Source organism: Colias philodice, chromosome 13 (genome assembly GCF_061535455.1).
Source record: "Colias philodice isolate Cphi_HAF_F1 chromosome 13, ilColPhil1 Martin Lab GWU primary, whole genome shotgun sequence".
In the NCBI taxonomy this organism is placed as follows: domain Eukaryota; kingdom Metazoa; phylum Arthropoda; class Insecta; order Lepidoptera; family Pieridae; genus Colias; species Colias philodice.
The window spans coordinates 3,815,791-3,842,393 of NC_143098.1; the positions used below are offsets into that span (position 1 = coordinate 3,815,791).

The 26,603-nt window shown below is 34.8% G+C and overlaps 1 protein-coding gene across 3 annotated transcripts; it reads right to left on the reverse strand.

The window, feature by feature from the left end:
* Window positions 1-51: 51 nt before the first annotated feature.
* On the reverse strand, window positions 52-25,425 carry LOC149483288 (transmembrane protein 47). 3 transcript variants are annotated; one of them, XM_089702283.1, is made up of 7 exons: window positions 25,224-25,425; window positions 21,374-21,435; window positions 8,772-8,968; window positions 6,746-6,885; window positions 6,027-6,089; window positions 4,511-4,641; window positions 52-3,195 (listed from the first exon to the last, which is right to left on the reverse strand). In XM_089702283.1, the coding sequence occupies exons 1-7, from the start codon at window positions 25,225-25,227 to the stop codon at window positions 3,163-3,165; spliced, it is 630 nt and encodes a 209-aa protein (XP_089558409.1). In that variant the 5' UTR covers window positions 25,228-25,425; the 3' UTR covers window positions 52-3,162. The 3 variants fall into 3 exon arrangements, with proteins under 3 accessions (XP_089558409.1, XP_089558410.1, XP_089558408.1); XM_089702284.1 differs by lacking the exons at window positions 21,374-21,435; window positions 25,224-25,425 and adding an exon at window positions 20,049-20,784; XM_089702282.1 differs by lacking the exons at window positions 21,374-21,435; window positions 25,224-25,425 and adding an exon at window positions 14,697-15,010.
* Window positions 25,426-26,603: the final 1,178 nt, after the last annotated feature.

Here is a 26,603-nt window from a genome sequence, read left to right on the forward strand (position 1 = left end):
CTATCATTTATTAATATATAAAAGTGGAACATTGTGAAATAAAACAAAAACTTCACTAGATTATTACTTTATTCAATCTCATTGATATGACTCATCATTTGGCTAAAATAATCCAATAGTTCCTATAAACTTGGGCAAATGCGTGTTTTAAATAAAACAATAATGTCTGTTTGACTTTTAAAATGAGATTTATATAGTCTTAGTTAATTGACTTTATTCTTACAATTATATTTAATTAATTTAGAAAGGGTTGGTAAGACAACAAATTTCTATATAAATAGTACTTTTACATAGATCCCTTGTGCCCAAAATATACTTGTTTTCTATAAGTTACATTATTTGAAAATGAAAAAAAATTCCGTGAAATTTGTATTCTATCAGTATTTGACTAGCATGAACGATGCAATTTGCCCAAGCATATAAACATAGAACAAAAAACAAGTAGCTATGTATTAAGTATATCTATTTAAAATGTACACTTAACTTATAACATTGACACCATTCGACGAAGTAAATCAGTCAATGGCAGTGTTATATATGTTATATATTCTTCACTTTGTCTTGAACATCGAAAAAATTGCATGTAAAGGAGATTATAGTGATAAAATAGTAGAGATAGAGTTAACAATAGAGATTCTAAAATTGATACAATTACTAAAATCCTTAAGTACTTAATTAAAATTATCACAAACCAAATGATGTAAAAATACAAAAAATCGTACAAAATTAAAGCATTAACCAATAAATATGATTCAATAGTTAATAGAATAGTTAGAAGATAATGCTTGATTACAAAAAATACAGTATCTTTCACTAATAAACTATTAACACTATTAGAGATTACAAAAATCTGCATTTTTCAGTTAGTTTTGAGTAATCAGTAATAATTATCGCCTTATATTTATAATTAGAAGTACATATTTTTTTATATATATCATTTGAATTATATACAATCTTTCGAGTTTTGTAAAGGAAAAAAAACGTAAGAGAGTATAATCTTGTAACTATGGCAAATTTAGTCCTGTTTGAAATCTAAATAGGTAAATGTAAAATGCAGATTTCAAGTTAAAATCCTTAATTATTAATATGCCTTAGAAGTTATAATAATTAACCATTAACATTAGCCTACAGCTGTCCTAGCGATACATTTTATTTCATAGACAATTATATAAATATTAAGAAAATATCTCGTGAATTAATTTTCAATTCCGAAAAGGATCTTTATAGTTTTACTTAAAACAAACGAGATTCCTGACGAGTATCACCGAGGCCGAACGGGACCGAATCGATCGGTACACGTGAACAAGTATAAATAATACGACAAAAATACATTCAAACATACCCTAGGGAAGGTAACTTCGACCGAAATCATTAATTCCGTTACTTATCTCAAGTAGTCATAGCCCGTTTAATCTCAGAAACATCATCGCGACCGTAGAGCTCGTCGTATACGAACGTCGTCGTTCCGTTCTACGGAGTCGTCGGTCGCATCGATACAGTAATCCAAGCACACTCGTTACACTAATTGTGCAGTAGCTCTAAGAGTACAAGTTCATATTACAAAACGCAGGTAAGTAATAAGTCAGTAGTATTGCGCGAGCGACGCCTGCCGCCCGCCGCCTGCCCGCCGCCGCGCGTCGCACACGCCACACGCCACGCCACGCCACGCCACGCCACGCCACGCCATGCCATGCCACACCACACGTCACAAGCCATACGTCACGCCACACTCTCTGTCGCACTAAAATCCGTGCCGACGAACGATACTACCACACTAAAAATATTTACAACCCGCTAAGGACCAACGAATAAGTTAACAATAAATAATAGCGACGCTCTTTGGAACGGATTACATTCGAGGCGCTGTGGAGCGGTCGCCGGTCTCGCCGAGACGCCCTCAAACTAAATTAACGACGCCCTTAAATTAACCTTAAAATTAAACATTAACACAATATGGCCGAGAGGCGATACGATCTTATGTGATACGTTTATAATTTTGACGAGCGCACGTACACGGCAAAAAATTTTGAAGTTATTTCCAAACGACTCTGATGCCTAAAGGGAAAATTTCGAACGGGCGAACAAAAAAATTACGCCTTCGGTGAAAATCATTTCATTTCAATCACATAAAATCATCGACATAATATAATTAAAGCTTAAATAATGATAAAAATAACTTAAACTAATTGTAAAAAATACATATTTTTTTTATGATGTAGACGACATTTATTTCAGACTGTATTCTGATATGAACGTCATTTGTACAAAATAAATCACAAAACACTGCTCGAATAAAGCAAGAAAAAGGTGTAAATTAATAAAAACAAACGCGAGTCGTACATTATTCGTAATCGCAGCAGACTTGCAACCATTTATCTGCAAATTTGAATCGACAAATAATCTTAAATTGCTTAAAGATTAATTATCCTTGGGTAAAAGCAGTTCTCTGGATATCAATTCGATTTTGCAAAACAATAGTTAAAGTTAACATCGCCGCACTCCACACTCGTAACAGAACATCTCGTTACAATTTACTCTTGATACGTTTTGAAGAATTCTTACAGGATTTACCAAAATAACAATTCTTAAAATCGTACAACATTCGTCTTAACAACAATTGGACCACATCGCTTAGTATTATGTATATTAAAAATTATGAACAATTTTTAAACCAAATACTTAACAGAATTACAGACATGCTTTTTATCAAGTTTAAAATTACAATATAACACATTTCTCATATTCGTATTACATTATAACTGTAACGGTGATAAGAAAGCACTAAAGACAGCGTATTGAAGAAGTCCAATTTACGCAAGTCTGTTATATTATCTGTTATATTTCTCTTACTGGAACACAATCTCAATTATCTAGAAACAAAAAAATTGGGCTTCTTCATTTCGCTATACAAAACACAACCGCCAATAGACATTTCAGCCAAGTCCACAGAATTTCCATATTCAAATGTCTACTGCCAGTGTTCCATATACAAAATTAAAAAAGAAACGAATCAACACAAGAGTCTACACATAATAAACATTAGACGTATGCGGTGTGGTCCAAGTGGTCGGTGTGCGTGTGTGTGCGTGGGGTGCGTGTGTGGGTGTATGCGCGTGTGCGCTAGCGCTCTCACGGCACGAGGTCGGGCAGGCGCCCGCGGCCCTAGGGGCGGGCGCCCGCTTCGCCGCTCACCACCTGGCGTGCACATACCATCATCAGCATCATATCATCATTATGATCATTATTACCAGGATAGAATAGAATAGAATGCATTTATTTCTGAAATAAGGTACACACATAAGAAGAAAGACACAAAATTGAAAGAAAGTAACACACAAAATTAGACATCATGTTTGCTGAGAATTTCGTATCGTGTGTGCACTAGGATAGATAATACTTTATTGAAATATGGACCTAATGGTAATCCTACTTAATATTATAAATGCGTGTTTGTATTTTTATTTGTTACTCTTTCATGCAAAAACTGCTGAACCGATTTTCGTGAAATTTGGCACACACATAGAGGGTAACTTGGATAACTTGGATGGAACACATAGGATAGTTTTAGCTAATAAATTATGTGCAAATGGCTGTCTCAGGTAGTAATCTCTTCCAGATCGTTATAATTATCATCATCGTATCGTATGAATATTGTATACTGTGGTTTTATTCCATTTACATAATAAAGTAGGGCATTTGATGCTCTTCTTTGATAGTGTTAAAATAATAGCTAAGCATTGAAAGGTCCTGGGTTTGATTCCCGTTGTTCCCTATAAATAAGTCTCGGTTTGATAAAGCTAATAGTATAGCCATGTGCTATTTGCTTATTAGTAATAGTATCCCTATTAAAAATTCCGATAAAAAATGCAATTGATTTGTAATAGTATCATTAAGTTCATTTTTACATCGGCATACCATTAGGGATAAAAAATAAGGTAATATTTTGAATGTGTGTGTGTGTGTGTGAACTTGGACGGTTGGACCATATATATGGCACATTCATGTTGCCATAACACAAAAGTATGGATGAAAGGCAAGAGAAATTTTTATTTTTTTAATAAATTAAAAACTGACTAGTTATTGCATGTGAGTAATAAATGAAATAAAAATGAAAGTAAAGAACTTTTGAACTTGAACTTTTTTTTTGTTAATAAAATAATGTATGGATATTTTAAATAATATTGTGCCATAAAAAAAACAAAAAAAAAATAATCAGGTAAGTTTTATAAAGGATTATTTTTTCGGGATAAGGGATAAAATTCAAATTAAAATATTATATAAAAAATCACACGCATTCAAAGCTATCATCATAATAATATGTTATACACTATAAAACAAAACAGAACGAAAAATAAAAAGCCATGTAAAAAAACTCATTTATTTCTTACAACAATATATATACAAAGGCACTATAGAATAAAATACAGTCTTATTATTTTACAAACGGAAAGTGTGGCATGCAGCAGAAATAAAAACATGTTTTTTATTTATAATTCAAAGGCTGACTCACTTTCCGCTCCTTGTAGTAGAGTTCTTCGCTTTCCTTATCGCAGAGCAGCAGCACGACTGCGCCGAAAAGGAAAATGGCGGCGCCCCACCCCACGCCGTACGCCCACCCGAACTCCCACACTGATCTGTTACCTGCACGCATATGCAACCAATGTTTCATTGAAATCGCACATAATCGAAATTTGGATTAGGCGGGTCCACACAAAGGAAAAAGACACGCGAAGCAAATGCTACGCAAAGTGGCTAGGCGGCGGGAATCGTGAGTGTTGCCGCTCGGCGCTCTTTGAAAAATTAAAATTATGATATCGCTTCGCGGGACTGCTCGCTCCGTGTAGATCCGCCCAGTGTCTATATTCATTTAAGTAGTTAATAAAAAAAAACAGTAGATTATATGAGTTGTTTTGAAATTGTTTTCGATTCGCAGTCATAGGTTCTATAATAATATTATGTTATAAACTATACAACAAACAGAACAAAAAATAAAAATTCATTATTTCAAATTTATTATTCTACTTGAAAAGAGATCCCAGGTAAAAACGCAAATACAATAATAATTAATAAGGAGCGATTTATATAACATATTTTTATGACCCAGTTTTTTTTTTTTTTTTTAATGAAAACCTAGGTTACATTTTATTCGAAGCTTGATAGCGAAAGATTCATGGTTTATTGTAGATGCCTATTACATTATGCTACTGCTTAAATAATCAAAAATTTTCAAAAACAATATCTGAAATTGGATGAAATCTGAATACACAGCTGCACAGGTATCAATTTATTAAATTGAAACATTTTTTGTCAAGGATCATTTTTAACGTTACTTTGTACTACGTTACTTCCACTATAAAAATTCGCTATTTATAGAAAACAAGGGCACAAAGCGTTGCGTAGATTACTTCAGAGCTAACCTCTAGTGCTCGAGAGTAAGCGGTTTTGTTGGCGGTCCTCAAGAGGGTCGAAGTGTGCAGGCTGTTATCATCGCACGGGAAGCACGTTACAAACTATACATATATACTACTAGGTATAAAGAGCACTTTCAAGATACAGTACAATGGGAAAATAGGACTGGAAAAAGCTAGCACCGAGTATCCTTTCTCATTTACAGTTTTAGACGGTTCAACATTGTGCACGAATGTATAAGGACTTCCATATATGAGCGACACGTAAATACTGGAAAGGTTAAGTCTCCTTTTTGTTTCTTCATAATATTTTGTATAGAAATATATGCCTGAAATAATAACCTAGTACTTAAAAATAAATATAAATTGTATGATATTTTTTTTATCAATACATCTCATTAGAGATATTTATAGTATAAAGATTTATGAGATCACGTAGTAACAGGTATCTTTAATATCGGAATATTGATAAAGGGATCCTAAATATGTAATACGACTAATTGGCAATTATAGCGACGTATCTAGGGAAAATATGTCGATAAGTCACGGACATACATGTCACAAATAACAAAATAAGTAATGTAACATTATATTGAGAAAGCATTTTATTTGGCTTACCTAAATTCAATTCTGCCGCAAAGCAAACTGGATATATCACCAGCGCTATTAAGATGCACATCACTGTAAAATGCAAAACATTTTTATTAGTTAAATCGCGCAATTTCTACTGTAATAATAAAACGGCCCATCACTCATTTGTTTTGACAGTAATGTTTCAGATACACGGTCAGATTTCGTTAGGCTATGAAGCACGGAATTTACTTTCCCTTTTTAACCGACTTCAAAAAAAAGGAGGAGGTTATCAATTCGGCCGGTATGTTTTTCTTTTTTTTTTTTTTTTATGTATGTACACCGATTACTCCGAGGTTTCTGAACCGATTTACGTGATTCTTTTTTTGTTCGATGCGGGATGGTGTCGAATTGGTCCCATAAAAATTTTATTCGGATAGGCCCAGTAGTTTTTATTTTATAAGCATTTTTGTCTGTATTTGTAAATGTTGCAAGTGCAAGTTTGAAGTCGGTTGTTTTTAACGCAGTTATCACTTGTTACTAATTTTTATGTACCTTGAGGGCTCCTCCCCACAACCGTCAACGTACGTCCGTTTGTCGGTTCGTTAACCATCCTTTCCATATCCTTCATCATTAGTAGTATGCCTACTACTAATGATTAAGGATATGGAAAGGATGGTCAAACTTAGATGATGAGTTTGTTTGAATGAACAGCTATGACGTCACCGGTCACAATATTCTGAGTTGTAATAGTAGTGTATACGTACGTGCGAGCGACATGGCGAGCACGGCGAACCGGTAGTAGCGGAACTTGGTGCGGTGGTCCGCCGCGCGCAGCCCCAGCGCCGTCAGCAGCGCGCCGCACACGTCCGCCGCCAGCGTCGCCACGCACAGACCGGCTGCCGCCCTGCACACACAAGATACTTGTTATATACCACGAAAATTCAATAGATATGAAGATTGGAAGTTTAAAGGATTCATTTAACATAATTTCTGGCACTGAGAGACCGGTTACGGTACTAGACGCTAACACAGCCGTAATAAAGTTGAATATCGCGTGCGCTCTTTGATCGCGGTCGAGCTCGAAAAGTAAGGCTCAATTCTTATTTCGTTTATAACTAAAGTAATAATTGATCTAGAGAAAAAATATCTTGGGATTCGATAGTAAACTCTATTTTCTTACCGTTAACATTTATTTTAGACATAAAGTCGAAGTAAATCTTTAAAAAAATGTAATAATTCTTAAGAAAGGCATAATTTTTTAATAAAAAATAAATCGAGCGAAAATGTTACAATTACGTAACTGTCTTGTACATCGAAAGAAAAAGACCTAATAAATCATATACTAAAGTTCCATTTTGATTGTATGTGTGCCTGTTTCAGAATATTAATGCAAATTCATATAAAATTTAGGGAGCCTCCCCTTAATAGTTCTTTAACCATATAAACCTATTGATTACATATAAGTAGGTATAAATAAAGAATATTATATAATAATATTAATAGATTGAGTTAAGACACTTTGAATTATATTGCTATAATAAAGGAAGGATTTCAGGCAATTAAAACAAATGATAACGTAATAACACGGTAAAAATTCGTATTAAATGTCTTAACACATCCCTACTTATTTAAGAAAAGAATTAGCTCTGCTCCATGTTGCAGTTGCAATTTGCAATTGTTATTGCAATACTTGAAAAGTTAAAGTATTAATTTCTTTCTCGAAATGAAAATAGCGAGAGGGCAGTAACTAACCGTATTCATTCCACGAAACGCAAACAAAGTGGCTTCAACAAACTGACAAACACAATTCACAAATTCTGAATCGTTTTTAATTTAATTTGACAAGTGCTCCACTGAAACTTGAGAGCGCTGCTATTTTTAGTCGTTTCGATTTCAAAGATTTATACAGTTTGTCCATTACGCGAATGAAAAAAATATTTGTGACTTTGTTGGTAGGCACTTTACAATAATAATAAGGTTATTTAGAATGAAAATTATGAATCTATTTCTTTGAATAATGAACATAATTTATGTAGCGACGGCGTCCTTGACATGTATATCGATTTTATCTTACTAGGTATTTTTATCTGGGCCGTTTTGCATGATAAGTTTTAATGCAGCAATACAATATGATCCACTAAACTGCATTGCATTTATTGTAATGTTGAACAATGCAATATTATTTTTCAGCAATGATACAGGCTATAATATTTACAACACTGGATAAGAATGTGGGTTCATTACGATATAAATTTTTAATTCCATCACTAATATTTAATTAACAATATTCTATAAAAAATAGAATCATAAAAAGCAACCCTCTATCCTATCCTATATTTGTTTTGACTTATATTCTACATACAAAATCACTACTCCATGGAGGTAACAGTGCCATTTTTTAAAGCACATTTAAGCATTTGTGCGAATCGTGCATTTAAATCAAACGAGCAAATCCTCATTCTAACCCCACTATGTCAAATTATTTCAGTGTAAACAGTTCTAATACTATAACAACACTGAAAACGAGTTTTCGTTTACACTAAAAGATCTCGAAAGAATGCTCTTGCTCTAGCTCTAGCTCTATGTTCGTTTGATGTAAATGCACTGTGAGGCGAATAACGAGCATGCATATGATAACGCATTTGCACAATGGTGTTCATTCGCCTCACTATTCGCAGGAATGTATCCACATTTATACATTCCTGAGAATAGCGAAGCGAAGCACAAAGTAATCTTCATAGAAGATAACAGAAATCATATAATAATTCACAATTCGCTAGCTATACTAACTTTATGTATGGCGCGGGCCTCGCAGCGTAGCATCCCGGTTGCGCCGTGATATCGAAGGGGAGCGGCGTGGGCGCCTCAGGGTCGATGCAGTGCATGAAGAGCCCCTGCCGCCAGCCCGCCGCCATCAGCCAGTCAGCTGACGCCAGCCCCAACACCATCAGGATGATCACTAGCAGGCCGCATATTAGTGCGATCACCTGGAAGATACGAATGTTTACTTTAGTACAAGAGCCTAACGATTGGGCGGCGCGGCGGTTCCACGCTATCTATCCATACTAATATTATAAATGCGAAAGTAACTCTGTCTGTCTGTCTGTCTGTTACTCAATCACGCCTAAACTACTGAACCAATTTTCATTTGGTATGGAGATATTTTGATACCCGAGAAAGGACATAGGCTAATTTTTATCCCGGGAAAATGACGCAATCCCGGAAATCTCACGGGAATGGCAACTATGTAGGTTTTTCTTTGACTGCGTGGGCGAAGCCGCGGGCGGAAAGCTAGTATGAATATAAAACTTTTCCCTCATAATTCGTAGCCACCTTTCCTAGTCCACATATATAATCATACGATCATACTCATATAACCATACGTTTATCTAAACGTATGATTATACAAAGGTCCTTAACACCTACATTAAATGCGTCCATTTTTGTGCTTTTTGGATACCAATTTCATTCAAAATAAAATAACGTATTTTGCTTTAGTACAACATAATAATGATGATTATGAAAGTTGCAACAGAAACATTATCCAACTAATTTATAGTAAAAAATATTTACCTTCCTTAATTAATATTATTGTCTGCACGAAAATAATCAATTTCTAAAATAAATATGGCTTATAAAAGCTTTCCCCAAATATACAGATACTAATTAACTCAATTTTTCTTCGCATGCGGGCGCTAATTAAAACATAACATTAATAAGGAACCGCCTGCAAACTTATTTTCGCTCTTGAAGCAAAAATTCTTAAATATGGGTCATATTTATCAAGTCCAAACATTGTGAGTTGTTTTGTCTAAGCTTGCGAGCTTTCATAAGAGAAGTATGCTTCCTATATATTTTATAAAACGTAGTGTATAGAAAATTATTCGTCTTTTAAAATTAATAAATATGGTGAATTTGGTAAATACACATTTACTTTTTAATGAGTAATGTATGTACACTGTAAAATGTAAAGGGTTCTATTAAAGCTAAAATGCAAAGAAATGTTCAATGAAAACGTTAAAACATGTGTGCCAACTGCCATGTCGCTCGAATCCACTTGCATAGATAGATCTACTTTACCCTATTGTTCCCATCCTCATTAAGCATGTACAAAACAACATACGTCGAGCAAAGTACTCGGTAGCTAAAAGTTCTTTCTATAAACAAAGAACGTGAAAAACAAAGCATGCTCGCAGCGGCGTGTTGCGCGGCTCGCGAGTAGCGATCCATCAAACTGTAGTCGTCAAAAGTGGGACTGGGGATTATAGCGTGAAATGAAACGCAAGGAACGTAAACGCGAGGGTAAGAAGAACGAAAGTGAGAGGTGGGTGTCTAGAGGCGAGGCGGGACGGGCGGGATCGATAGGGTCCCGGTCCCCACGGGCCGGACCATCAGCTGCAAGGAGTAAGGACCGACACACGAACTTGCATTAGAAATCGCACCCCTGCTTAGCTACGCGCGTCGCGACCGTCGCGACGACGCTCCCTCGCCCGCGAAAATCCCAGACACTTTTAATTCAATAGTTCTGTGCAGACAAAAGAATTTGAAAACTATTTTTATCACGTTTTGACGGGATTTATTTCTTCAGTAGTAATATTATAATATTATAATACTGATTTTAAATCAATCAATAAATTGTTAATCCATATATTTTTTTTTTAATAGTACATCTTTCGAAATTACGTATTTATTTAAAAAACACCCCTCTATACACGGCTATACAAGAAATACAGTTAATAAAACGAGTTGATTAAGTGGTCTTCAAACAATATATAAACTCCGGAAGCATTTGTAAAGAGGTCTGTCAAATTGTAAAGCCATCATGTTAGGGGTTACGTCTCAGGCACGTGTAAGGAAAGAATCATTTGAATACGTTTTTTTAAAATGTAGGTCAGGCGCTTGGTAGTATGTATATTGTATGATGAATACAGAATGAGCGATAGTAATAATGAACGACCATTGTCCAAAGACTCGTGTTAATTAAAGTATAACTATACGCCTCTTGTTCTTTCATTTTCACTTATAAACTTCATTTACATACAACGATTACAAAAATAATATGTATACAGTGCACTGCATAATATGTATGTACAATGATGCATTACATAATTCTCCAATATCCATACAATAGATTTTGTAGTCCCCACGGGCCACTCCCCATGTATAGTCCCCTATTCCCAGTCGGTTTAATTCTAGTTTCGTTTTACTCTATAATGTAACATGGGATTCAACAAGGTAGTACACATAATGTGAATATTTTTATGACTCGCCCTTTCCTTTATTATATTGCAAAAAATTAAAAAATAACGGACGCTATTTAAAAGAAATAAAAAGTAGAAACCATGTCATATTATAGAAAAAGAAAATATTTATAGCTTTGTGGCCTGCGGGTAGTGCAATTTTCTCGTCAATACTACTGATAGATGCATAAAAAGGAAGTACATTTTCATGTGAACTAATTATGACAATATAGACACCACCTCATTCATAACAAAAATATAAAATATTTAAAACTCTCGTAAACTCTCCCTCAGCTAGGCACGCATTCATAAATTGAATCAAATTATTAGTGTCCGACCGAACTTTCGGTTTCGGTTTCGGTTTCGGCCGAGTTTCGGCCAAAAATCAAGTTTCGGCCGCAGTTTCGGTTTCGGCCAAAATCGGCCGAAACTTTTGCCGAAACCGAAACTTATTTCGCAAGTTCAGTGAACGTAGTTCACACACGTTCACGCTCGCCTAACTTCGTTTTCCTCGGCAACGCTTTGACGGACGCTGTCAAAGCGTTGGTTGACCCACGCTGGTGGAAACAATTTTTGATTATCTATGTTGAGATTGGAACTGGGTGTAATAGTAATTAATAATTATTATTTTTATATAAGAGGTACCTAAAAGAGATTATTCTTCTAAGTACAAATACCAATCCAAAGTATTAAAGACTCTATTAATAAAGAAAAAGATCTCAAAATACCAATACTTAGTATTTAAAGTAACAGTTACAATTACTGATTTGATTTAGATGACTGATTTTACTGAGAACTTAATTTGAAAAAATAATAAAAATTATAACGCGTTTCATTAAAGAAACGAATCTTCAATGGCGGCCAAAGCTGACACTGACATATGGTAGGGTATTTTATTAATTATTTCAAATTGTTTATTGACAAACTTTTTTGTTATGGTATTTGTGTATTTATATGAATTATCATATTTACGTATACAGAATGCAACAAAATCCCCATAATACTTGTAATGAGCCCATAAAACTGAGCAACTTTTCCCAAAGAAAATATTTTGTCAAATTCCAAAAAAAACATTATTTAAGTACTATCGCAAATACATAATTGTCATTGTTAATTTATGATAAAAACTATTATAGGGAAAATCAAATACATTTTAGTGATTTTACTTTTCCCAATTTTTTTTGCATGCCGTACGGCCGTGTGTAAGCAAGAGGGAATGATAAGCGCCGCCATTTAAGATTCGTTTCTTTAATGACATGCGTTATCTTCTTATATATAAAAATGAATCGCAAAATGTGTTGGTAAGCGCATAACTCGAGAACGGCTGAACCGATTTCGATAATTCTTTTTTTATTATATTCCTTGAAGTACGAGGATGGTTTTTATGTAGAGAAAACGAAAATATGTACCACGGGCGAAGCCGGGGCGGAACGCTAGTAATTATTATAAAATTGTTATCTACACTAATATTATAAAGAGGAAAACTTTGTTTGTTTATTTGTTTGATTGTAATGAATAGGCTCATAAACTACTGGACCGATTTTGATTAAATTTGGCACAGATAATCTTTAGACCCTGAGAAAGAACATAGGCTACCTTTTATTGCGAAATATGTACCACGGGCGAAGCCGGGGCGGACCGTTAGTTATTAATATTTTAAAAATATTATTTTTTTATCTTATATTAAATAAATGATTACAACAAATTTAATATACTGTGTTTTCATTTTATGCCCTAATTAAGGCAAAATAATAGGTAAAATCGCCCAAAGTTCAGTATTTTTAGAAATTTCATACTTGACCACGTGAGTTTCGGTTTCGGTTTCGGTTTCGGCCGAAACTGAAGCCACGGCCGAACATTCGGTTTCGGTTTCGGTTTCGGCCTGGAAACCAGTTTCGGTCGGACACTACAAATTATTAGTAGAGCCCACGTGCGTCTGTGTGTCCGTAATTAACACAGAAAAATAATTAAATTTTAGTATTTAGATAATATTGATAAAATGGGTTTATAATTTATATGTTTATTCTAATTTATCTTATAAAACGTATGTTATTTTGTTTTTATTATTTCATCAGCGAAATGTTAAGGAGAGCAAGGGTTGAGTTATATCGCGCTCAGAATGTTATAAATTGAACGGTATAAAATTGCGAGATTATTTTATGTTGATGATTTTAAAAAACTAAATCAGACTACACAGGAAGATTGCAACTTGCATTTTTAAGTCCGTTTAAAAAGACGACGAATTTAATTTTGCTTTCAAATAAATCCTCACATACTATTCACATATATTGCACGCCTCATAAGCGAAGCGTTGAGGTGGGTACTACTGTCACTTCGCGCAAAACATCTGAATTTTCCAACTTAAAATGTCTTTATGTATCATACATTGCACTTGTAAGATAATACATACACACACATATTAAGAAAAAACACTATTTTTAACATTCATGATATTTTTGATGTCATTTTTGTTATTTAAACTAGTTAAAAAACAGTTTAAAAAAGTTCTGTCTTGGACGTCCGTGTATCTGTATGTGCGGAGGATTTTCTTGTTAACACGATAGCGACCGAAATACTTTACTAATCGAGTCTTTTTTTTTCTCTTACGCTTGAGTATGCTCAGGAATAGAACCCTTTCATTTTTCAGGGTCTGATTCGATGTGGTTTAATTGTTATTAAATAAACAAAAATAATAATTAATAAATAATTATTAAAAAAAATTATGAGGCGTGCACTTTTGGATTTTCCAAATTATTTAACCGTGCAAAGGCGTTGCGGGTAGATCGGAGTCAATACAAGAGCCACACATGAATTTACAATATTACGGAAATAGCATGGAATCAGAGAGGAAATTATAAGCCTTCCAGTTCCAGTGCATTTGGCAATCGAAGGAGCAAAGTGGTATTCACTTCTACTTTGGCGTTTTTTAATACAGCTTATGTATACAGTATATATGTAGTAGATACTTTTTATTTGTATTTATATTGACCCCAAAATTGGCCAATTTGATGTGTTATATAAATTATACATTCAATTAAATACAAAATTCAATGTATGTATATCGTTTATGGCAGATGAAATTTTTTAATAAAGCAATATATTTTATAGTTCAGAGAATAATTAGATTTAAAGCGAATTACCTATGTACAGCTTTTTGCCCATTTTTTCTAAAGAGAAATGACGAGAGCTTTCGTTGAATCCGGATCATGACAAAAATAGCAGAGCTCATAATCCGACTTAAAAATTATGTCTACAAGATAAAACATGTTTTTTTGTTGTTTATAAAAGTACCTACATAATTCAATAATGCAGAAGTTCCTTTTCGTTCCACGTTTTACTATATTTACATTGGTAATTAATAATTATATAAAGATAGACCACATATACATATACTAGGTATTCATCTACTGGACTAAAGGTATTGTTATTAACCTTTGTGTTAGGGGAGTTATTATTCTAAAGTACATCAAATCACCTGTGCAATCTGATTGGCAGGCATTTCGTCTGATTCCGATGCGAACTGCGGCGGCGGCGGCAACACGGGCGGCAGGGCGCGCGGCTGCGAGCGGAGCCCACCGGGGCCAGCTCCCGCGCGCCCCTGCATGCGCGCACGCTCTAAACACGCACACACGCACCGCGCTTACACACGTTAATACATTCCTTTCCTTAGACGCCTATTATATATTCACTTCTCTTCTTTATATACACTACTTTTACTGTGCGTGATCACTGGTAGGATATATGGTCGAGGATTCTCAACTGGACGAGTAACTTCTACATAAAAAGATTTTAATTAAAACAATGTAAACAATGGAAACCTTACAACGAACATGAAGATCGTTTGTCTAGGTAAATGCTGCGCTAAAGCGCAGCATGACTTTAGTCACGCTGATCGAATTACACCCACAGACCTCGACGTTAATGACAATACAACAAAGGTAAATTTACATATGTAATGCACAAAACACAAATACAAATTTACACTTTGGCTTTAGTTTCCTAGTGAAATTCAAATGAAACCAACTAGGTTAAAGACAAGAAAACAACCCTAGAACTATCGCGGAGACAGAATTAGGACGCTAGTCGCTACCATATAAAAGCACCTCAAAATGTTTAGTTTTGACTTGTATTTGAATTTTAGATTACACCATCGCCTTTATTGGATATACAACAAGAATAGAAAAAAGTTATTATAGGAGACAATCAAAAGCAATAGTTGTTTTCATTCATAATCATCTTTAAAAAATATCAAAATAGGACACCAATAAAAGCTTGAGCATTCATTATAAAAGAGGTGACCCAATTTCTAAGTTTATTTTGCTTGTATGCGCGACTGAACGTACTGAAACTCGGAATAAAATCAAAATTCCTACCGTGCAAATACTGTCAATAAACTAGGGTAGTGATATCAACAAGCACCGTTTTATTCGCATGACTTCTCAAATTAGGTCAGCAAGCGACAGAACAAATGCGTATATCTACCTACTTTAAATAAAGGGGAAGTAACCAAATGAGGTTATAGGAGCCGTATGAGAATACTAAACTGTAATGAGGTAACCATCCCGGTTTTATAGTAGGGGAGGCCAAGAGGGGATTTTGGGATTTACTCGAGCGCGTCAGATTACTATAACGTGCTGGCCACGGACAATTCGCTATAGCGAAAATTCGCGCGGCGCGACTGGCGGCGCGTCTTGCGAATGAATCAAATGTATGGAAATGTACTGGGCATGCCACGCGCAGCGGCGACCAGCGAGACGACCGGCGAATTTCCCCGAGCGAATCGCGCGGCACGACTAGCGATCGAAACAAATGTATGAGTTATTACGGCGCAGGCCACGGAGTCGAGCGGCAGACGCGGCGACTACTCCCGGAGCGAACTTAATTTAAAATAGTTTGTTTTTTTTTTCGCGAAAATGGAGACGGAAGCTTTTATTGCAGAAATTCTAGCTAGACCAGCTATTTGGAAGTCTAGCCACCCGCAACATAATTTTTCATCATGCCTATATTTTTCATATTTTTGGTGGAATTCTCCGTCTGTAACACGATTTCTATTTAATTCGTGTACTCCACTATATCTTCCAAACATTAAATCTTGAGCAAAAAAGCTGCTACTCTCCAAACAATACGTCGAGCTAACTTTGATAAAGCCATCTCGTCTCCTCGTCTACACTGGTCGCGGCGGCGAACGCAACTGCCCGTGGCATGCTTACCGCGCCGCGCGAATTGCCGCGCCGCCCGTCGCGCCGTCGGTCGCGCCGCCGGTGTCCGTGGCCAAGGTGTAAGGGACGGTACCTTAGCTATTCATTAGTACCTCTAGTCAATATGAGCAGTTATGGTTGGTGGGTGCGCTCAGGGGCCCCGCTGGAAAATTTGAATAATCCATAATTCCCTAAGGTTGAGCTCGAATCGTCAGATTAGCGAAATGGGGACTTCTTATATTGTAATTAACCCCCCCATATATTAATCTGACGCGCTCGAATAATATTACTTTAATTTTTTACCCTTTCTTCATAGCGATTAAATCGCCACTTAAATCGTCAGATTAACGTATACTTTTTTTCAGTGACGTCCTGGAGCATGCAAAATATCAATATCTAACGCGCTTGAGTATTTCCAAGCCAATTTTTTTCTTTTTTAAATTAAAAAAAATCAAAAAACCCTTCCCCACCGCTAAAAGTGAAAACATTATAGGACCTTTTTTTCTCGCTATGGTCTAATCTACCAATTCTAATAGGTTCCCGTGACGCTCGAGTAAATCCACATTTAGCATCCTGGGCTCCCCTACTATTATGTTAGTCGTAAATTGCTAATGTGTGATCGAAAAAGTATATAAGGCAATACATGTTTTTGGTTATAGGTACTTTACATACTTACATATTTCCTATGCAAAATACACCTACGCTACGATAATAATCTTAACTTTGAGAAAAGGCTGATGTCATTCAAATAAAATTTTACAAATTTAAAATCAATATCAATTTAATCCTACGTATCTATACTAATATTATAAAGCTGAAGAGTTTGTTTGTTTGAACGCGCTAATCTCGGGAACTACTGGTCCGATTTGAAAAATTCTTTCGGTGTTAGATAGCCCATTTATCGAGGAAGGCTATAGACTATATATCATCACGCTAAGACCAACAGGAGCGGAGCAATGCGGGTGAAACCGCGGGGAACAGCTAGTATACAATATACATATAATAATCCTATCTTATCAAGAATGTAGAAATGCACACCTAAATATGTAACTTGGATAAAATGCATTATCAGGACTATCATGTATGTGCTCATGATTATTATCCATGTTTACATAAGTATTAGTTACATGATTTATTTTATAAAAGTCCATAAATGATAATTGAGAACGGAAGAACGGAATGAAAAGATAATTCAAATTCAATCAAAAATATTATGTAGACAGAATTTGAGAAAACGTTGCGCTCATATAATATTAGACCAGAAATCTTTGAATTCTAATATTCACTTACTTGTAGTAAAAAAAAACTATGTATTAAAAACAAATAAGACGTCCGAGCAAGACGCAAATACATCTAGCAAGTTAGTAGCAAGCAATACCAGTTTCGAAATTCGAACTCGTGCCTTCTGAGTATCTTACTTCAGTTACAGGCACTGTAAGCTAAGGTTTCATACTGAAAGCAATTCAACTTGAAAAGTTTCGAAACGCATTGTGTTGTACAAGTTTTTTGATGTTAAAGTTGGCGTTTGCACTTCAAAGTTGACATTTTCACTGAGAAAGTTTCTCAGTGGTTAGTAGAGTCGATCGAATTTCATCCAATAGATAGAATTCCTCAATAGGTATGTAATGAAAGAAAGGAGTGTCATTGTTAATATCTCTTCCGATAATAATTTACAATTAACAGATTTTATTACTACTATTCATATTAGATCATAATATGTATATCAACATTTAATATAATGTTCAACATTTGATTTTTCGAAGAAGCGTTTTAATATAAATTCCATATTTGTTTTTTTCAGGGTAGATACGTTTGAAAATGTTTATTATAGCGTGAACTCGAGTGTAAAACGGAAAACCTTCAAAGGAACCTTTTCTTTTTTTTCCCTTTAAGTACACATGAATATATTTTTATTAAATCTTGCGCTCTATATTTCAATTTCCATAATAACCCTGCATATTATTAATTCTAGGCTCTTCAAATAAAAGTCAAATATGATAAGTTACCCTTATACTGTTAGTTCAAAATTGCTTGTGAAAAATGAGGTTTATTTTTTAAGTAAATAATCTGGGGCCGTAACGAAATTAATTTGTATTATCATGTAAAAATGACTTAATTGATCACCCCTCTGTGGAACATTTGAATGAATTGAAACCACAGATAGTGGTTGTAGAGAACTGTACCTTAAATGTGCAGAGAAAGACAACAAGAATGTTTGAAATAAGATATTATTATAACTGTATTTTGCCATTGCTCAGTTTTTCAGGAATCAGAAGTATCCTTCATATTATATTGAGAAAAATATACATCAAGAGGGTACCGCACTCCATAGAGCAAAACGTATATTTTAGTATGTATTAAAAATATATACATAGAATTTTACGATATTTTGCTCGTACATAAGTTGATACTTTATTTAATCAATTCACGTAAAGAGCTAAATACTCAAAAGGCTATATTATGTTATCGCTAAGTCATATTCAAGTGACATAATGCAGGCATAGATTGATCAAATTAATAACTTTAGATTATTAAAGTATTTTTTATTGATTAAAATATTTTTCTAACTTTACAACATATTGATTGAAAAATAGGAATAGATTTCTGAAAACATCTATTCTCCAATTAGCGGATGTAACAGCAATAAATAAATAGTAACACACTAACAACATCTTTTCAATCATTGTTACCAGGACGCATTGTTTCAATACAGTGTTTGAGACAACTTTCCAATAAATAGTGTGAAGAAACATGACGCACTCTGTCTGTATTTACCATTTCTATATTGGGACGATTCAGATATATCTGATACAAACGAAAGTGAAAGTATTGCTTTATTATTAATCACCGTTGTGTGGTGCCGTTCACACGTAAACAAATGGAAGATGCCATTTATAGTAAAATATTTCGTTCTTTTGTGACGATTCGATACAATGGAAGACATGTATATTGTATATTTAATTAAAGAATTCAAGAAATATAGGCCATAGTAGCCTCTATGATATGCTTTAAACCCAATCCAACTAGCACAATAAAAACCTTATTAAATAACAAATATCACAAGACCTTTTATACGAATTTTTCGAATTGAACAGAATAATTTTCAGGCATATAAAACATAACAATAGCAATTTTAAACATATATTTCACAAAATATCTGGCTTAAGAGTTTTGCGCATTGACCCGCGCCGACTTTGAGATTTACACAAAAAGCACCTTTGCAGTCTTCGAAAATAAAAGCACTGTACGAAAATAAAATGTTTAACAAAAATACTAGCAAGGTTTCGAAAAGGGTAGGTGTAGGGAATAAACAGGGATGTGTGAAATTGTAAAGACACTCGGAGGGCGGATCTCGATTGTAGGGCGGCGGAACCGGGCGGCGCAGCGCCTGACGCGAGACTGGCCGCCCGCCCTGCACCACCTCGCAACGCCACCCTCCCGCGCGCCAACAAAACACAGATTACAGAAACTCGTTTATTAGCCAAAATGTTACTTAAACTTCGATCGTTCTACAATAAACGAACACCACTCTAGCACGCGATCACAGAGATTTACTATGACTAAACAAAAACAGTTCTATTAAAAACTACTTTAAGATTTCTCAATAAAAATCTTCACAACGGTCACACCTGTGTGATCTGCAAGCTCTTAGGCTGCACGTTACGTCTGGGCGGGCGCTGTGGGGTCCTATGGCAACAATCGGCTACAGCTCGGAGACGTCGAGTGTAAGTTGCCCGTGAAGGAAATTTGAACCATTTTCTGGATTCACTAGCTCCGAAAGTTGTAACCATCCTATCACCAGGTTTCGACATATCATATACTATTTTGGGGCTATCCGCCGTATCGGAACGCGGTGCAATACGATATTTAGCACCCGATATTGCTTTTTTAATGCCATTAAACGCACGTTCTAACGGCGAGTCTTCGTATTCAGATGAACTGTCTCTGTTTACCGGGGTGAACTGTACCGGTGGCGGAAACACATTCGTTTCACGGGTGTCTCGTTTCAGAAGATTTTTAAGTTTGAACATGAAAGACGGCGGTGGTTCAGTGTTAGTTCCAACGGTGCATACTCCAGGCCTGTACTCATGTTCTATGGGAATGGTAGTTGGAGTGTAAGGTTGCGGCGGTAGCGTAGACGCCCTTCTCGGTGATAGATCGTCATCTTTAAGGTAAGCTATGTGTAGGGTGCTTATGCTGAGAGGCTGCTGCACCGGCGGCCAGAGGTCCCTCGTCGGCGGGACCGGAGAGGGCCGCTCTCCCATCATACGTCGTGTAAATTCTCCCGGTTGCCACAGATTACTAGGCGTCAAACCCCCGTGCGTTTGCATTCCGCCACACTAGTTCACTAACAAAGCGTAAGTCGTTCGCTAATCCAATACTAGGCTTCGAGCACTTTTATGTATTCCTAGATAATATACGCTCACGTGTACACTGTACCCTTTTATAATTGGATGAATGAAAGATACAGAGCAAGGTAGGTATTAAAATTTATTCTATTATTGTAAAGAATAATTAGTCTTATAATGAAAATGGGTTTTATTACAATTTATAAAAGAAATGCCATGGCATTTTGGAGTTTTATTTTAGGTCTACAATCTACATAACTCACCAAAACTATACAAACCATGATTAATTCACCAAGATTCTACAATTAATTTCACATTTTTATTGGATCCATTAAAATATTCATAGGAATGTCTACATTCTGACTGACACAGACTGTCCTTTCTTTTTTCTATGATTCAATGTTTATCTCTCTTTTCCTAGTTTAAGACATGAGATTAAACAAACTGACCATGTGAAAGAATTTTATTTTAATTTAATTAAGAAACACATGATTTACAACAGAGTTGTATGCTGTATCTTTCTTTTCTTTATTAAAGCTTTCTTATGATAATGTTTATCTTATTTGGATAACTCTAAAGAACAAATAGGTACATAAAAGACTCACCTTCAGTGGTCTTGTGATAGTAACTGTTTCTATCATTGTTGTTGAGGCCATCCTGTTGTCACCTTTAAAAAGAGAACATCAATAAGAAAACACAGAACAATAATTATCTTCTATAGACCGGGAGATATTGACACAAAATTTCGAGTCATTTGTAACAGGATGGCGTTTCTACAGGGGTCTTAGTACCACATGAGTAGAAAGACGGAACAGAGACTAAGCTTCTTAAGAACGTGCAAAATTGTTACCTATTTTGGTAGGGTTGTCACAATAAACAATAGGAATAATAGGAATAATACAAAAAAAAATAGGTTGTAGTAGGTAGGTATGTACACACTTACAATACATACATACATACTTACAAATGCTAAACTTGTAATAATAATGAAAGGTAAAAGCACACCGTGTACAATTCTCTTCTTATTAAAAAAGGACCTAATGAAATAAACGCAAGTAGGTACTTACTTGAAAAAGTAATAATTAAAATATTTACTCACCTATTGTACTCCTTGGGATAAATGAAATATGATATATTTTTAGTTTTTCTAGTATTATTCATACACACAGTACAATAAACAACCATTTTTAACAATACAATATTACGTTTTATATTAAAATATTAAAACTTGCAAGTTGCAACTAATAAAACAAACAACGTGCGTCGTATCAACCCTGAGACTGTCCTCAGCCTGTGCAAGCGCAAACCGGTTTTTTCCAGAATCGCTGCGTACGTGACAAGCGGCCTGCGGTCACACACACATGCCCCGCGTACTTGTAGTAGTGCAATCGATTCGCGCGGTTGTTTGAAGCTTAGTCTCTGTTCCGTCTTTCTACTCATGTGCTTAGTACGCAATGACAAAAAGAAAAATGATGGTGTGAACGCTGGTACCGGCGGCTTAGTCGCGTGGGCGTTAGTCGAACTCGTCGGAAAAATAGCGAAAGTCAAACGATTTGTAACACAAAAATTTTAGAATTTACCGATAGCCCATAAAAAAGATGAAGGCGGTAGTGTCATGCCATACTTTTCCGGTGTGACTTAAAGCCCGCCATACCGACGCGAATGTGTTGATTTAAAAAAACAATTCAACCATTTGTACCAGGGTAACTTTTGCACAGGTAACCATCGTCGTGCAGCCACTTACGAAAATCGCCATGCCATACTTTTCGGACGATTCCAAATGGTCACCATACCGCCGAAAATCTGCAAAAAAATTTTTTTTTTCGCCAAACTTTTTGTACCAGTGTTGCATTTGGATTTTTGGAGAGTAATTGATAAAATGTGACCATTATTATATTTGCCATACTTCTAGTAGGGGGAAAAAGTGCTGCCATACCTGAAAAATTAATTTATTATTAATTTATATAAGTAAAGATTTCCACCACCTAGATCTTTGAAATTTTGTATTTATATTCTTTGATACTCAAACTTACAGGAAAAATTAGTGCCATACTGTTACAAATCGTTCAAAATACGAATAACATCTTACAATAAAAGAAATCTTATACACATTCGCCACCTCCCACAGGTATGGCATTATCACACTTCTATTTATAATGATTCAGGAGTTGTTGAAAAAAAAAATTAAGGTGGTACAAATCTTTCAGCGAGAAAAAAATTTGCAGATTTTCGGCGGTATGGCGACCATTTGGAATCGTCCGAAAAGTATGGCATGGCGATTTTCGTAAATGGCTGCACGACGATGGTTACCTGTGCAAAAGTTAGCCTGGTACAAATAGTTGAATTGTTTTTTTTAAATCAACACATTCACGTCGGTATGGCGGGCTGTAAGTCACACCGGAAAAGTATGGCATGACACTACCGCCTACTTCTTTTTTATGGGCTATCAGTAAATTCTAAAATTTTTGTGTTACAAAATGTTTGACTTTCGCTATTTTTCCGATAAGTTCGACTAACGCCCACGCGACTAAGCCGCCGGTACCAGCGTTCACACCATCATTTTTATTTTTTTCATTGCATACTAAGACCCCTGTAGAACCGCCATCCTATTACAAATTACTCGAAATTTTGTGTCAATATCTCCCGGTCTATATGGTTTATATTTTTAACCAACTAGAATAATAAATGTAGGTACATATAATTAAAAAAAACTATTTGCATTAACTTCAACTTGTTGATAATAGATACTATCGACACAAATATTATTAAGAGGAAAGATTTGTAATTTAAGCTTTTTGTATGGTACAGGTACACTCAAAAACTACTCTAAAAATATTTTTCCGTGACCAAGTTACATACATTATTGAGTCAACCCAATATCAATAAAGAATGGATTTGTATATAGAAGGAATTCTATTTTATGTGATTTGCATCCTTGGTTTCACTCATATTAACCTCTCAACCACCGAGCGGCCAGATCCGACCGCGACACAATAGATTTTCTATTGTGTCTGTGATTCCAGGGCCTGATGGATTAAAATATAGCAACAACTATAAGTGATGTTTTTATTTCATGACAGAAAACTTATCATATCAAACAAATGTTACACTTCATCTGAATACAACCATTTAACAAGTGAGAAGAAAAAGCATTTATTTAGTCCAAATGATAATAATAACACACACTCACTAGATGACTAGAGATTGCGTTTATCATTAAAGTAACATTTATAGATGATAATTGTATAACTTATAAGATTATATGAAATTCAATTCTAACTAAATTATTGTCAATAACGTTTCACACATTTTATGAAAATTAAATCTTAAAAATTAAATAAGTATATTATAATGTTAACATACAGATTATTGAAAAAAAAATACAATTAGCATGACAGAAAGAGACAACTATTAAACATCAAATCTGTTGCATTCTAAGTATGAATAAAACTCTCATCCAACTTTAGCCCACCAGACTTTATTGAAGAAAATATTAATATTTTACCTCAAATGATAGAAATTGTTTAAAAATACACAAATAAACCTAAGCAATAACGAGATTCAATGAAATGGGGCTATTTTTTGGAGCAGTGTCATAAATCAAGGAATTTGTGTCAAGAACTTGAGTACCTAGTGTAAAATTGCAATTTAGAAATGCTTGAAAATTAAGATAAAACTACGCCCCAGAATTTGATACTATTTATACATTAGACATAAAATATAGATAGTGTCATTGCAATAAATTTTGAGTAACATACGGTTAATCATATTAATAACAACAAAAACATTCCTTTTTGATTGCAAATACATGAAAAAAAAATAGTGTTAGTTTGAAATTTCCTAATGGAGAACATTATATCATAAAATATTAATCACTACAAAGTATAAAACAAAGTCACTTTTTCTGTCCCTATGTACTTTGTATGCTTAAATCTTTAAAACTACACAACGGATTTTGATGCAGTTTTTTTTTAATAGATAGAGTTTATTTTATTATTTATTGAAATTATTCTTACAAATTATTACAATAACTTAAGTCTAAGTCCCACAAAACTGCACATGCAGTTTGACTGTGGGAAAGGTTCTAGAGGAAGGTATTACATAGTATATAATTTATTGTTTTAAACAAAGCGGGCGAAGCCGCGGGTGGAAGGCTAGTATATAATAAGTACAATAATTATTATAACACAGCCTCAATGATTAACATAAAACCTTTAAAACTTGGTGATTCATAACGAAACAAGGCCAAGCTTTATATACATTTGATACTCAATTCAACAGTACAATGGATAACGTATAATAAAAATATACGAGCGAATTCAACACTATAAAGTCTAATTTTAGGTTTTAAACCTACTTGTAATTTATTTAGCGCATTCTAAATGTGTGCTTAAATCTTAATGTTCAGAAGCTGTCTCATCAAAATAAACAAAATTTCAAGTGATCAATACTTACTCATGAAGCTTTTTTAACACAGCTATCAATCAGGTTCACATGAAATAATAAAACTATAATAAATTTAAAATGTATTTTGTAGCCTACACAAAGGAAAAATATAAATTACATAAAATAAATAATCGAGAAACACCATGACACATGACAGTATTTATTTTTTTGAACTGATTTTTTTCTTCGTGCGACCACAGTCTAAAAATATATAACGTTAAACAGAGTACCAAAAAATGGTCTCGGCACAGATGACACACTTATTAATAGGTTATCGATGCAGATAGAAAATAATGTGGAAAATAATAATTTAAAAAAAAAATGGCCCGTCCGTAAGATCGTGTTATCAGCAAAGACAAACAAAATCCATGACTATAAACTCAATTTATTATAGTCCTTGATTTCTGCAAACATTAATGAATTAAAACCTGTGATTAAAACGTTGAACTAGGACAAACTCCTTATGCTACGGCCACACTACCTAACCGTCTACCGCAATAATTATGGCATTAAATTACCGTCTAAATTACTGCATGAACTGGTGTGGTTACACTAGAGTTTACATAGATATGCCGGTAATTATTGGCATTTACCGCAGCAAAAAGTATTAGTTAATTAATATATATTATGGTTTCTGTAATAATCCATCAAGGATTCTTTTTTCTTATTCAAATCATCTATTATGCTACGGCCACACTACCTTACCGTCTACCGGGCTGTTATGCTACGGCCACACTACCTTACCGTCTACCGGGCTGTTACCGCAATAATTATGGCATTAAATTACCGTCTAAATTACTGCATGAACTGGTGTGGTTACACTACAGTTTACCTAGATATGTCGGTAATTATTGGCATTTACCGCAGCAAAAAAAATATTAGTTAGTAATTAAAATATAATATGGTTTCTGTAATAATTCATCAAGGATTCTTTCTTTTTAAAAAGGATTTTTTCTTTTTCAAATCATCTATTGTACTTGGAAATGATAAATTTTGTTTGATACGACGCCACGCATCATTGTGTACACTGCGATGTTTATAGTTCTTCTGTTGGGTATCCCCAAGATCCCAAAGAGAAGAATTCCAAGAATTCCAAAAATTAGCGCCATCGAGCGCTTTTTCATTTGACCACTCCATGTCGGTCGATACGTGCGTCACCGGTGAGCTCATATTGCACACTGGACAAACGGTAGTGTGGCCGCATACGCAATAATTACGGCGGTAATCTTCTTTGATGTGCGAAAGAATACCGCCGCCGGAGCTATTGCCTACCGCCATTTGACATATTGATTGGCATTGTACAATTATGGCCATAAGTCGTGGTTACACCTAGGTGTTGTTAAAGTTGTGACAATAATTATTGGCATATCGCGGTAGTGTGGCCGTAGA

Coding starts and splice junctions, on each gene's coding strand:
- LOC149483288 (XM_089702284.1), bottom strand. CDS start 20,750: ATGCAAACGCACGGGGGTTTGACGCCTAGTAATCTGTGGCAACCGGGA. Junction 8,969..20,048: donor AGAGCTTGCAGATCACACAG/GTGTGACCGTTG, acceptor CGTATCTTCCAG/GTGATCGCACTAATATGCGG. Junction 3,196..4,510: donor TCTACTACAAGGAGCGGAAA/GTGAGTCAGCCT, acceptor TGTGCACGCCAG/GTGGTGAGCGGCGAAGCGGG.